A 15202-nucleotide genomic window follows, 5' to 3' on the forward strand; every position below is an offset into this window, starting at 1 on the left:
ATAATCAGCTGCTATATTACCAAGTTTTTTTCTCCGTTTTAGTATATCTATATTCCATATTGATATCTTGTCCTATCTTCTTATAGAATTCTGAATGCCAGTTAAATGAAGAACTAATGGCACAAGCAAAGAAGATGTTCCCGTCGGTATTAAAATACATTGTAGATATGACTATCTGGGAAGAAGAGAAGGAGTTGCCTCCTGTGCTCATGACCAGGTGGGAGATATTGCCAATGATTTCTAAGTATTGGAACTGCCATTCAGGTTTTTTGCTACCCTATATAAACTTCCTAACACCCAGATCTCTAAATAGAACTATAACATTCCTGGACTATAATCTCTATAAAGGTACAACACTTCAGGGAACGTTTTGCATATGTTAGTGTCCAATTAACCACAATAGAAATTGTTCAAAAATCCTCCTCCTCCAAGATGGAAAGAGACCATTAATTTGATTGGTGACGAGAGCAGAATGGGATCCTTAAGTGCCAGGGGGAGAGGAGAAACAGCTACAGGATTAGCAGAGTACGTAAATACCTTGTTTCAGAGTAGCAGCCGTGTTAGTCTGTATTTGCAAAAAGAAAAGGAGGACTTGTGGCACCTTAGAGACTAACCCATTTATTTGAGCATAAGCTTTCGTGAGCTACAGCTCACTTTGTTGGATGCATCATAAATACCTGGTTGTACTTGAGCTGGTTTAGTGTCCTAAGTAGACAGCTTGGGTGAGGTAGGATGGGGGAGGGGAGGGCCTTTTTTGCTTGGTTTTCATTACATGGTGCGAAAACCACTTGAGTCTTAGCCATATACTAACACTAGCGCTTACACTGGTGTCGGCGCCACAGTGTAGCTGCACAGTTTCTGGAAGCACTTACAAAACTTCCTAGGCCTATAGGAGAATGACAGTTTACCGTGCCCTTTAAATCTGTTGACAGTACTCAAAACTTCATTGGACTGACCTCCAGTTTGAGCTAGGTGTGACAGTGAAGACCCAATTCCTAAATTCCTGAGTGGCATTAACATACAAATATTGACCTTCTAGTTATCAACTGCAAGGAAAACTAGCATGTAAAAACTTTCATTTGGGATGGAAGTGTAGTTAGTCCTAAATTTCCAAAACTTGTTAAAGTACTTTGTATCACCAAGAAGATCATGATGCCCCTCTTGTAATCAGTGGTCAGTGCATAGTTATCATGCTCTGTTCTTGTCTCAGTGAGAGGTGGAACTGCTTGCCTTTTTTCAGAACCTGAAGTTGATGAACTCAGTTTTCCCCTAGCATTTATTTGGGTATATTTGTCACTTTATCCCAGGAGTTTGCAAGTGATTTGTAGCCAATATCTGGATAGGAGATGGTTTTTCTTTTCTCTTTGCTCATCTAATGAAATACTGGCTTATCCCCAGTAGAGAGAAGACAGACCACTACTACTGTGTCCTTTTCAATGATGAACATCATTCTTATGACCATGTCATCTACAGTCTCCAGAGAGCGCTTGGTTGTGAGCTCGGGGAAGCCCAGTTGCACACTACTGCCATAGATAAAGAGGTCAGTGCACTGCGTGTGAAATAGAAATTCTCTTTTTAAGGATTATACGCTGCTTCTCTATATTCTCTCTCTGATCATAGTAACTGTAGCTGTGATGTTGGAGCTTGGAAAGAGACAATGACGGATAATGCAACCTAATTGTTAATTGGTAGTTGCATGGAATATGAATGCTATTAAAGAAAGTGATCTGGTTTTCATATCATGCTTATTTGTTGTTGAAGACACAAACCAGGGTCCAGAGGAGGGGAGAAGCAACTGATTTCTTAGCTGAGGTTGATCCACTTTCATCTATTGTCTAACACTGCCAACTTTCTCTAACTTTGTTATAAAGGTTAGTTTTATCTTATCTGATTTGCACTTCTTGGATGAGAAAACGACACATTTCAGACATACCACTAAAATAAAAATATATTGGTTTGCCTATTCAATAGTAGGTTACATTGTGCAAACACTTCTTTATAATTTTTCTGGTTCAGTTTCTGTCCTGTAATAATCTTTAAAGTAGTGATGCAAGTTATTAAAACCAGGGAAATTCCATGGTGAAGCTGATGTTGACCGTTCCACTTTTTGTTTCTCAGAACAACATTAAACATTCCTAATTATCTGTTCAAAAATTACTTGGGGGCATTCTGTATGCATCACAAAATTATGAAGTGTGTACATGTACGTATGCAAAGATTTTATACATATGGACGGACATATCCTTTATTAAAATTGGAAGAGTTTTTAAAAACTTGCTTTTGACCATTAGTGCTGTTTACTTTCAATATTTGTCTTGGTTTGGACTATGAAAAAATCAGTTTATTTTTGTCTAGTCTCACTTTCAGCTTCTCATGTGCTCGGACAATGCTACATTGCTTGGGCTACATACACTACAGAAGGCTGTTTTCCAAAAATAGTTCCATAGTAACTTTAAAAAAAGGTAATATTTGTGTTTTTAGGGTGTATATAAATGGTTATTTCTAATAATAAAACCTAAATTTTAGGTCTAACTTGACTTGAGTATGCTTTTACAATGCAGTGGAAATTGTGATGTTTGCTACACAAAATGTACCACAAAATGTTCTTTGCTTTAATGGCAGTATGCTTACAGGAAGCTATTGCTTTCTCTTAATCTCTTCTCAAATTCTGCAATGTGGAAGGGCCATGTTAAAGGCCACACTTGTATTTTCTTTTCTTTGGAATTTGGGACCAGACAGTTCTTGTCAACGTTGTTCCAGACTCCATTAAGCGTGCTGTTGCATGTTGCTCTGAACATTCCCACTATCTGATCCTCAGAACTAGGAAATCACTTGATAGGCAAAGGTTGAAAGAAAAGAGTTCAGGAAGAGTCCACTTTCTGCTAGGATGAAAACTGACACTGCTTCAGGATGGGAGTATTTTGCAGAAGTCCCGTTCTTCCATTTTGTCGCACCAATTTGTTCCTCTTACATGATGATGCGAATGTGGTGTTTGTTTTTAACTTGCTGTTTTAATTTAATTCAAATTGGTAGGGTTATCCAGAGATTGTTCGTTTGTACCAAGTGGATTACTATCTCAGAATTCCTAGAGCACTATATTAAATGGACTCTAGGCACCACACAGAAGATGGGCCAAAAATCAGACCCTTTGTCCAAATTTATGCAATTTTAATATTCTTTTACTGAGAAGTTATAAGGTAATAAAGCAGTGACAAAGTTCACACTTGAATCCTGTATTCTTGTATTAAACCCGAACAAAGGCCTCATTTTTAGGTCAAGTTACCATCAGTTGAATCCTGAGATGTTTTAATTGGTTTTATTACCCTTTTTCCTACATCATAAGGTAACTGACCTTTCTAACTATATGAATGTTGTTTTGTTACCTTCAAGAGGACTATATGGTTGTAAGGCCAGAAATAAACAAATGCCTCTTAGTGTCCCCACACATGCCAAACTGTTCCTTCTCCTGCTCTCTTCATTTAAATTTCTGTTTAACACTTTGAGTAAGCCTGCATTAAACTAAAACACTAACATCAGAAATGAGATGTGACACACCAAAAGGTCTCAAAATATAATTAATATCAAAATAGAGGTTTCAAGTCATCTCCTAGTAAGTGACACAGAAATCTACATAAACTATGCTACATTCAGTTTCTCTGTGTCAATGCAGGCAATGACTCCTTGCTAAAAGGATCAAGATTCCACTTAAAGAAGCTATAGCTGGCAAAGGGAGACCATAAACCTGAGTGTGTCTAAATACACATCTCAAATTGCTTTTGGAAATTTTATTACCTTTGAGCAAACTAAACAATGGTTCCAACACAACCATTAATGCACCTCTTAGCAATGTACAAAGGAATACATTAATTTAAGTAATCACCTCACAAAATACCCCAATTCAGAAGATTAAGAAAAGTAAACAATCGGTTTTTTAGCCATTTGGAGAACAATAGAATTTTAAGGCCAAATTTAATGACATCTCTATTAAAGCTAGAGGTGTTCAAACAAAGATTTTTTGTAATAGAGTAAAAAGAAAAGGAGTCCTTGTGGCACCTTAGAGACTAACCAATTTATTTGAGCATAAGCTTTCGTGAGCTACAGCTCACTTCATCGGATGCATACCGTGGAAACTGCAGCAGACTTTATATACACACAGAGAATATGAAACAATATCTCCTCCCACCCCACTGTCCTGCTGGTAATAGCATCCGATGAAGTGAGCTGTAGCTCACGAAAGCTCATGCTCAAATAAATTTTTACCAGCAGGACAGTGGGGTGGGAGGAGGTATTGTTTCATATTCTCTGTGTGTATATAAAGTCTGTTGCAGTTTCCACGGTATGCATCTGATGAAGTGAGCTGTAGCTCACGAAAGCTCATGCTCAAATAAATTGGTTAGTCTCTAAGGTGCCACAAGTACTCCTTTTCTTTTTGCGAATACAGACTAACACGGCTGTTGCTCTGAAATTTGTAATAGAGTAGGTATTTCTGGAAATATATACTGTAGTTGGATAAATTCATATACATGAAGATATTTTTAATAACAGATTTTGGTGGATACAATCATAGTGTATGCTTATATTAGTAAATCTAGAAATGTATAAAGATTAAGTGTAGCAATTGTAAAATTATATTTAGAGGATATTATTAGAAGTAGGACTCTTGTTGTTGTGTTGCAGTTGTTTTGAAGTATCTAAGACCATGCTTAAAATAGCTAGAGTATTGTAACCATTTGGAATTCAAATATTGATTTTATAAGAAGTCTGGAAGTTGTTTACAATAAAAATCAAATTGGGGAAAATTCTTCCTACCCTTAAGAGGAGATACACTTAATTTTTAATTTTGAAGAGAGTTTAAGAAGAAAAGAATAAAGCTTCTAGAAGGTAATTACCAAGTTACAACAAACTATGAGAAAAATTTTATTCTGTTAAATGTTTCAGGGATAGAGGTCTACTTGAGCCTAATTAGTAAACCAGACCTGAATGCATCCAACCTGACGTGAGACGTTCCAGTTGTTTTCCAACCCAACCCATCCTGAATCCAGCACCTGTAGTCAGGTTTCATTGGGTCTGGTCTTGTTGCAGGGCTCTATTCCAGAAGTCACAACAGAAATTGAGCCAAAAGACAGTTCGGTTAGTGTATGCTCTAATTAAACAATGCTAAACAAAGATAAAATTAGGGAATTTGAAGGAGAGGCTGGAAACCCTTGGAAAGGTGGACTTTTCTGAAGCTTGGATGCTATCTGCTGGATGGGAGGAAACGTGATGTCACTGGATCTGTCAGGTCTTACTACTTGCAACCAGATCTGCATACATCCCAAAATCTTGGACTGCCCAATGGAAAGATTTCTGAAGCAATAAACTGCTCCCTTTTTGGAGTTGGGCTAGTCCCCCAAACAACAGAATGAAGAGAACTCATAAAAGTGTTGCAAAATCTCAGTTCGTTGTTCTCTCTCCACTTAAGAGATCCAGCTCTCTTCACCTTGGAGATCGTGTTCATTGCAAGTCCTGAGGTTTTGAATGCTGAGTGTCCAGATTCTGAACCAAGAAGAGCCCTCCTATTCATGTAAGCAGTGTTCAATGACTTTGCTCTCTAAAGAGAGAGTTTTAGTTAAAAGAAAGTCCTTTTTCCTGAGAAGAACCTGGGTTTTGGGACTTTGAACTTTTAAAGTCCCAAATATAAGGAGCCTTAGGGAAGAAAGCTGTCCTGAAGATGAAAGATATCAAGAAGAAATAGTCAGCACACCAGAAGGCTCCCTGGATGACAGAAAGCATAGAAAGATTTAAGAATAAGTATTTACTGCTGAGATTCCATAGGGAATTTCTGGGCTTTGAAGGAAGCCAGAAATTGGCCTTGGAGAGCAAAAATACTGCCTTTCTAGAATCCTGTACTTCCTTGTAGTTTAGATTCTGGTTCCATAAATCTGGACCATTGTTCTGGATCCTTGAATTGACATTCCAAAATAATAAACCCTGTTCAGATGTCCTTATTCCAAATAAATACCAAGAAAGATTATAGTAGAAGTAGGGAAGAAATAAAACTTTAAACTAGCCTTAAGATTTGAAATCTTCAACAGTAATCATGGTTGGATGTAACTTAATGCCTTGTAACAACATGTGCCTAAATTCAGTTGTTTGCTCCTCACCTAGAGGACACTGTAATTGCGAGGAAATTATATTTGCACTTTTTATGTTAAGGGTGATCTAACTATTACCAGCTTATTAAAGTTATTTTGCTGTTGCTTTAAAGAACTAGCCTTGAGCTTATAGCTGTTTTTACCGTGTATTTCAAGTATCTGGAATTGAACTGTAGATTGTTAGATCTGTGAAAATACATTGTTTTATCTTATTTAAACTCAGTTCCTAATTGTAAGTGCTACTGAGAACTAGTAACATAGTTTAAAATACTGTTCTGCTCTGTGCTGTGTCTTACTCACTCACCCCCTTGTAGCTGTGCTGTGGTTGCGTGTGTGAATGAGTTATTTGCCAGTGAAAGAAGCATCCTCAGATTTCTCTCCCTTCTAACATTACATTGTGAGTAAGAGAAACTATCTTTCTAACTTCAAAAACTCACTTCAAGCCTCATTGCTGTATGTTGTAAATTCAAGAATATTTTTATGCTGGCTTTAATTTTATGTTTCTAACCACAGAATTATCTGATGTGTTAATACCAGTGGTGAGCTGGAGCTGGTTTGCACCGGTTCACGTGAACTGGTTGTTAAATTTTGAATCCGGTTTAGAACTGGTAGTTAAAGGGGTGGGCAAACTCTGGCCCATGGGCCACAGTCGGCCCGCAGGACCATCCTGTCTGGCCCGCCTGAGCTCTCGGCTGGGGAGGCTCCCCTGAGAATCCCTTTTTAATTTAACTCATCCGGCGGGTCTCCGGGTCTCCGGTGGCACTTCGGCAGTGGGTCCTTCACTCGCTCTGGGTCTTCGGCGACGGGTCCTTCAGTGCCGCTGAAGACCCGGAGCGACTGAAGGACCTGCTGCTGAAGTGCCACTGAAGACCCAGAGCGAGTGAAGCAACCGGTTCTTCAGCTTTTGGCAGCTCATCACTGGTTAATACCTTATACTTTAAACTACTTTCATCTTTGTGTGTGGTAACTTAAATTGTTGCAGGTTTATCTTTGTTTATTCCAATTACTAGGAGCACTGCGCTCCTTAATTATTTTTTTTGTATATCAGTCTTGCTAGTGTTTATACTTAAGAACATAAGAATGGCCATACTGGGTCAGACCAGTGAACTGTCTAGCCCAGTATCCTGTCTTCTGACAATGGCCGGTGCCAGATGCTTCAGAAGGAATGAAAGAACAGGGGAATTATCAAGTTGTGACAAAGTTCCTGCTCTACCTTGGTGGGTCTTGTGCTTATTGGTGGATTTGCTCGCCTTGGAGCTTCACGGCAGCCCTCAGCTTGGCCCTTTTTCTGAACCCACAGTCCAGGTTGACGACTCCTGTGTCTGACCAGGAGTTTGGGAGGATTTGGGGGGAAACCCAGGCCCGCCCTCTACTCCGGGTTCCATCCCAGGGCCCTGTGGAATGCAGCTGTCTAGAGTGCCTTCTGGAACTGCTGTGTGACAGCTACAACACCCTGGGCTACTTCCCCATGGGCTCCTCCCAACACCTTTTTTATCCTCACAATAGGACCTTCCTCCTGGTGTCTGATAATGCTTGTACACCTTAGTCCTCCAACAGTCCGCATTCTCACTCTCAGCTCCTAGTGCCTCTTGCTCCCAGCTCGTCACACGCACACCACAAACTGAAGTGAGCTCCTTTTTAAAACCCAAGTGCCCTGATTAACCTGCCTTAATTGATTCTAGCAGCTTCTTGATTGGCTGCAGGTGTTCTAATCAGCCTGTCTATCTTAGTTGTCTCCAGAAGGTTCCTGATTGTTCTGGAACCTTCCCTGTTACCTTACCCAGGAAAAAGGGACCTACTTAACCTGGGGCTAATATATCTGCCTTCTATTACTCTCCTGTAGCCATCTGGCCCGACCCTGTCACAAAGTGTTCCATCCCCTGTTGTCCAGTCCCATCTTCTGGCAGTTAGAAGTTTAGGGACACTCAGAGCATGGGGCTGCATCTATTTCTTTTTTGAACCCAGTTATACTTTTGGCCTTCGCAGTATCACATGTAAACGAGTTCCACAACTTGACTGTGTGTTGTGTGAAGTAGTACTTCCTTATGTTTGTTTTATACCTGCTGCCTTTTAATTTCATTGGGTGACACCTAGTTCTTGTATTATGTGAAGGGGTAAATAACACTTTCTTATTCCCTTTCTCCACACCATTCAAGGTTTTATAGACTTCTATCATACTCTCCCTCAGTGGTCTCTTTTCCAAGATGAACAGTCCCAGTCTTAATCTCTACTCATATGGAAACTGTGCCATACCCCCCTAACCATTTTGGTTGCCCTTCTCTGTACTTTTTCCAGTTGTAATATATCTTTTTTTTTTTTTTTTTTTTGAGATGAGGCGACCAGAACTGCATGCAGTATTCAAGGTGTTGGCGTACCATCGGTTTATATAGTGGCATTATGCTATTTTCCGTCTTCTCTATCCCTTTCCTAATGGTCCCTAACATTTGTTAACTTTTTTGCCTGCCACTGCACATTGAGCAGATGTTTTCAGAGAACTATCCATGATGATCCTAATCTTTCTTCAGTGGTAACAGCTAATTTATCCCATCATTTTGTATATCTAGTTGGGGTTATATTTTCCAGTGTGCATTACTTTGCATGATCAACATTGAATTTCATCTGCCATTTTGTTGTCCCATCTCCCAGTTATGTGAGAACTCTTTGTAATTCTCCTCAGTCAGCTTTGGATTTAACTGTCTTGAGTGATTTTGTATTGTCCCCAAATTTTGCTACCTCACTGTTCACCCCTTTTTTCAGATCATTAATGAATATTGTGAATAGCACAAGTCATTGTACAGATCCTTGGGAGACACTGCATTTACCTCTTTCCATTATGGAAACTGTCCATTTGTTCCTACCCTTTATTTCCTTTTACTCTGTTGCTGGTCCATGAGAGGACCTTCCCTCTTATCTCATTGCTGTTTAGTTCGCTTAAGAGCCTTTGGTGAGAGACCTTGTCAAAGGCTTTCAGAAAGTCCAACTGCACTATATCTACTGGATCACTTGTCCATACACTAGTTGACTCCCTCAAAGAATTTGAATAGATTGGTGAGGCATGATTTCCCTTTACAAAAGCCAAGTTGATTCTTCCCCAACATAGTTGCTGAACCGACTAGAGGGACTGCCATTTTAGATTTGGTTTTGGTGAGTAGTGAGGATCTCATAGAAGAAATGGTTGTAGGGGATCATCTTGGCTCAAGTGATCATGAGTTAATTCAGTTCAAACTGAACAGAAGGATTAACAAAAATAAATCTGCAACTAGGGTTTTTGATTTCAAAAGGGCTGACTTTCAAAAATTAAGGAAATTAGTTAGGGAAGTAGATTGGACTGAAGAACTTATGGATCTAAAGGCAGAGGAGGCCTGGGATTACTTTAAATCAAAGCTGCAGAAGCTATTGGAAACCTGCATCCCGAGAAAGGGGAAAAAATTCATAGGCAGGAGTTGTAGACCAAGCTGGATGAGGAAGCATCTCAGAGAGGTGATTAAAAAAAGCAGAAAGCATACAGGGAGTGGAAGATGGGAGGGATCAGCAAGGAAAGCTACTTTATTGAGGTCAGAGCATGTAGGGATAAAGTGAGAGAGGCTAAAAGTCAAGTAGAGTTGGACCTTGCAAAGGGAATTAAAACCAATAGTAAAAGGTTCTATAGCCATATAAATAAGAAGAAAACAAAGAAAAAAGAAGTGGGACCACTAAACACTGAGGATGGAGTAGAGGTCAAGGATAATCGAGGCATGGCCCAATATCTAAACAGATACTTTGCCTCAGCCTTTAATAAGGCTAAAGAGGATCTTAGGGATAATGGTAGCATGACAAATGGGAATGAGGATATGGAGGTAGATATTACCATACCTGAGGCAGAAGCGAAACTCAAACAGCTTAATGGGACTAAATTGGGGGGCCCAGATAATCTACATCCAAGAATATTAAAGGAATTGGCACCCGAAATTGGAAGCCCATTAGCAAGAATTTTTAATGAATGTGTAAACTCAGGGGTTGTACCGTATGATTGGAGAATTGCTAACATAGTTCCTATTTTTAAGAAAGTGGGGGGGAAAAGTGATCTGGGTAACTACAGACCTGTTAGTTTGACATCTGTAGTATGCAAGGACTTGGAAAAAATTTTGAAGGAGAAAGTAGTTAAGGACATTGAAGTCAACGGTAAATGGGACAAAATACAACATGGCTTTACAAAAGATAGATCGTGCCAAACCAACCTGTTCTCCTTCTTTGAGAAAGTAACAGATTTATTAGACAAAGGAAACGCAGTGGCTCTAATTTACCTAGATTACTTTGATACTGTGCCACATGGGGAATTATTAGTTAAATTGGAAAAGATGGGGATCAATATGAAAATTGAAAGGTGGATAAGGAATTGGTTAACAGGGAGACTACAGCGGGTCCTACTGAAAGGTGAACTGTCAGGCTGGAGGGAGGTTACCAGTGGAGTTCCTCAAGGATCAGTTTTGGGACCAATCTTATTTAATCTTTTTATTAGTGACCTCGGCACAAAAAGTGGGAGTGTACTAATAAAGTTTGTGTACGATACAAAGCTGGGAGGTATTGCCAATTTAGAGAATGACCGGGATATCATACAGGAGGATCTGGATGACCTTGTAAACTGGAGTAATAGTAATAGGATGAAATTTAATAGTGAGAAGTATAAAGTTATGCATTTAGGGATTAATAAAAAGAATTTTAGTTATAAGCTGGGGACGCATCAATTAGAAGTAATGGAGGAGGAGGAGGACCTTGGAGTATTGGTTGATCATAGGATGACTATGAGCCGCCAATGTGATATGGCCGTGAAAAAAACTAATGCGGTCTTGGGATGCATTAGGCGAGGTATTTCCAGTAGAGATAAGGAGATGTTAGTATCGTTATACAAGGCACTGATGAGACCTCACCTGGAATATTGTGTGCAGTTCTGGTCTCCCATGTTTAAGAAGGATGAATTCAAAGTGGAAGAGGTACAGAGAAGGGCTACTAGGATGATCCGAGGAATGGAAAACTTGTCTTGTGAAAGGAGACTCAAGGAGCTTGGCTTGTTTAGCCTAACTAAAAGAAGGTTGAGGGGAGATAGGATTGCTCTCTATAAATATATCAGAGGGATAAATACTGGAGAGGGAGAGGAATTATTTAAGCTCAGTACCAATGTGGACACACGAACAAATGGATATAAACTGGTCATCAGGAAGTTTAGACTTGAAATTAGATAAAGGTTTTTAACCATCAGAGGAGTGAAGTTTTGGAATAGCCTTCCAAGGGAAGCAGTGGGGGCAAAAGATCTATCTGGCTTTAAGATTAAACTCGATAAGTATATGGAGGAGATGGTATGATGGGATAACATGATTTTGGCAATTAATTGATCTTTAAATATTCATGGTAAATAGGCCCAATGGCCTGTGATGGGTTATTAGATGGGATGGGATCTGAGTTACTACAGAGAATTCTTTCCTGGGTATCTGGCTGGTGAATCTTGCCCATATGCTCAGGGTTTAGCTGATCGCCATATTTGGGGTCAGGAAGGAATTTTCCTCCAGGGCAGATTGGAAGAGGCCCTGGAGGTTTTTTGCCTTCCTTTGTAGCATGGGGCACGGGTCACTTGCTGGAGGATTCTCTGCTCCTTGAAGTCTTTAAACCACGATTTGTGGACTTCAGCACCTCAGACATAGGTGAGAGGTTTTTCGCAGGAGTGGGTGGGTGAGATTCTGTGGCCTGCGTTGTGCAGGAGGTCGGACTGGATGATCATAATGGTCCCCTTCTGACCTTAGTATCTATGAATCTATATTGTGTTCATCTCTGTGTGTGATAATTCTGTTCTTTACTATAGTTTCAACCGGTTTGCTCCCTGACCCTGTAATTGCCAGAATTGCCTCTGAAGACTTTAAAAAAAAAAAAAAAAATCGTCATCACATTAGCCATCCTCCAGTCATCTGTGCAGAGGCTGATTTAACTGATAGGTTACATACCATTTAGTAGTTCCGCAATCTCGTATCTGATTTCCTTCAGAACTCTTGGATGAAAACCATCTGGTTCTGCTGATTTATTAGTTTAATTTATCAGTTTGTTCCAAAACCTCTGCTGCTGACACCTGAATGTGAGACAGTTCCTCAAATGCATCACCTAAAAAGGGCTCAGATGTGGTAACCTTCCTCACATACTCAGTGTAGTCTGATGCATAGGATTCACCTGGGCCTTGTCTTCCTGAAGTTTTCCTTTAGCATCTTGATTATCCAGTGCCCCCATTGATTGTTTAGAGGCTTCCTGCTTCTGACTTAAAAAAAAATTGCTCTTAGTTTCTGTGCTTTTTTTCTAGTTATTCTTCAAATTCTTTTTTGACCTGCCTAATTATACTTAACGTTTGGCAAGTCCAGTGTAAACGCTACTCTCTATTTCCCATATTAGTATTTTACTTAGGATACCTTTTTGTCTCTAACCACCTCTTTTACTTTGTTGGTTAGCCATGGTGTGATTTTTTTGGTCCTCTTATTATTTTTTTAAATTATGGATTCACATTTTTTTTCTTCCTCTGTTATGGTATTTTTAAATAGTTTCTGTGCAGCTCGCACGCATTTCACTCCTGTGGCTTTTCTTTTTAATTTCTTTTTACCTCACTTCCTCATTTTTGTGTATTTTCCCCTTTCTGAAGTTAAATGCTACTGTGGTGGGTTTCTTTAGTATTGTCCCCCTGCAAGGATGCTAAATTTAATTATATTATGGTTGCTAATACTGATGATTAAGCTATTCACCTCTTGTACCAGTTCCTGTGCTCCACTCAGGACGAAGTCAGGAATTGCCTCTCCCCTTGTGGATTCCAGGATTAGCTGCTCCAAAAAGCAGTCATTAATTGTGCCTAGAAAATGTATCTTTGCATCCTGTCCTGAGGTGACATGTTCCCAGTCAATATGGGTTTAATTGAAATCCCCCCCTTTATTATTGGGTTTTCTGTTTTTGGAGTCTCACGTCTAACTCAGCTTTTCTAAACTTTTTGCCTTGTGTAAAATTGAGACCGCCACCTTACACAATACTTGCTTAGACTCTGTTACTATCTTTCACCGTTTCCGTTTAGCCTATTAATTCAACCAAAACAGAGAGAACCCTACCTGTTCCTTCCTTGGGTGATTTATATCCCAGCTTGCATAGAAATAACAATTTCTAGCTAGACAGCTGTGTCTGAACACTGATTAATGGTGAGCTGTAATTGTCATATGACCTTGAATTCATTTAGTTAAATCCTTTGTTTAGTCCTAGAATTCTGATTTCTTAAGATAGAGTTGAGGAGAATTATTTGTTGTTTTACTAGTCTTATTTAAGTTGTTATACTCAAGTACACTATCCTATTTATTTTTCACAGTTTTATTCTTTTTCTTTAATCTAGGAGATTTTTTTAGATAGTTTTATAACCTAATTTACTTTAATTGAATTTACCTTGGTTACTTTACACTTAATGTGTTGACTGAAATGTTAATGATGTTTAATCATTCGTCTCTCTCAGTAGGAGACTAAGGGTATGTCTTCGATGCCAGCGTTAAAGTGCTGCCACGTTAACATGGCTGTGTAGTTGTGGCACTAGCACTGTGCTCAGGGGTGTGTGTTTCAGCGCTGTAAAGTGGCAGTGTAGACAAGGCCTTAGGGTTTATCTACAGGAACAACTAGACCACGGCAAGCCGGGGTGTGAACCTGCCCTGCAGTAGTTGATCATGGCCTACGTTAACCGTTCATTGGAATGCAGCTCAAAACATTCTAACAAACTCAACAGATCAACAGAATGCATATGGACGTTAGATCACATTCACAGTAGTGTCAGGGTAGATTCACACCCCAGCTTGCCATGGTTTAGTTGCTCATGTAGAGAAGTTCAAATACCCATTGATATATTTAGTGCCTTGAGTAGATGACTGAATATAGCATGGTTGTTGATTCTTTATAGCTTTGAGTTTTATTCTTCTATGATAGAAATTTTGCCAATATTTAATCAATTTTTGTTGTGATTTTTCTCTTACATTTTAGAATTACATAAGTAATTACAAGTTAATTTAAGTATTAATATTTAATACTCATTTACCTTTTATTTTATATGCTTAACTCATTTGCCTATTCATTGCTGATTGAGTTGTGTATTAATATTCTCTTGTCATTTTATATACTTATTGATTTATTTTGTGTATTGATTTTTCTCTTTATTTTAGTTATTTAAATATTTTCTTAATTTTGAAGAAAATAATTGTTGATTATGAGGCGTCACCTAGTGCATTAAAAGAACCCCTGCTACTAAAATAATAGTCTCCTGAATAGTCTGTATTGATATTTCCATCTTTTGATTTTGGTTTCCCTGAACTAATTTCATGAGAAGCAATTATTTATTAATTCCATCTATTTAATTATTGTTTCTCCCACTTATCAACCCTAATTGAATTATTTTTGTTTAGTAATTTTTAGATAAAATTAATTGGCAGTCAGATACCTGTTTCCTCACCACACCTGCCTTGTGCTGCCTGCTTATTTTGAATAATGTCACCTAGCAGGGACCTGGCCGAAGTGTCTTTTTTTTTTTAATTTAATTTAATTTAAATTATTCTTTTTTTTTTCAATATTTTATTAATTCATTTCTTATTTAATTCCTTGTTATTTAAACAGGGTCGTAGGGCTGTTAAAGAGGGACCTTATGTATCCTGTCAGGAAGCAAAGGAAGAAATCAAGGTAACTTCCTGAAATCTTTATTCCAGTCTTACAAATTTTGATGTTCTTTGTATTTTTTTTATTACCTTTTTTTTGTTATTTGCAGTGATGATGTAGCCGTGTTGGTCCCAAGATATTAGAGAGAATCTGTGTAAACTCAAAAGCTTGTCTCTTTCACCAACAGAATTTGGTCCGATTAAAATATATTACCTCACTCAATTTGTCTGTCTATATTTTTGTTATGTAATCTTTATAACTTAATACATGCAGATTTTTTTATAATCTTTCTTTAAACCCCTTGAGATACAATTTATTCCACCATCTTTTGGTCAAGTTAGATACACGTGTTAAACACTGTCCTAAATCGGGAGTCAGCTGGTTTAGGT

At 38.6% G+C, this 15202-nt stretch overlaps 1 protein-coding gene across 4 annotated transcripts in view; it reads left to right on the forward strand.

Annotated features, from left to right (window-relative positions):
- Positions 1–15202, forward strand: part of UBR1 (ubiquitin protein ligase E3 component n-recognin 1) — a 145887-nt gene that overhangs the window by 20086 nt on the left and 110599 nt on the right. For 3 of the 4 annotated variants that reach the window (XM_048854897.2, XM_075129678.1, XM_048854895.2), the window contains exons 5-7: positions 87–217; positions 1399–1540; positions 14775–14837. In XM_048854897.2, coding sequence (XP_048710854.2) covers positions 87–217; positions 1399–1540; positions 14775–14837 — 336 coding nt within the window. The remainder of the gene's footprint in view (positions 1–86; positions 218–1398; positions 1541–14774; positions 14838–15202) is intronic. The other variant, XM_048854896.2, reaches the window with a different exon arrangement.

The sequence above is a fragment of the Caretta caretta genome, chromosome 6 (assembly GCF_965140235.1).
Source record: "Caretta caretta isolate rCarCar2 chromosome 6, rCarCar1.hap1, whole genome shotgun sequence".
Lineage (NCBI taxonomy): Eukaryota > Metazoa > Chordata > Testudines > Cheloniidae > Caretta > Caretta caretta.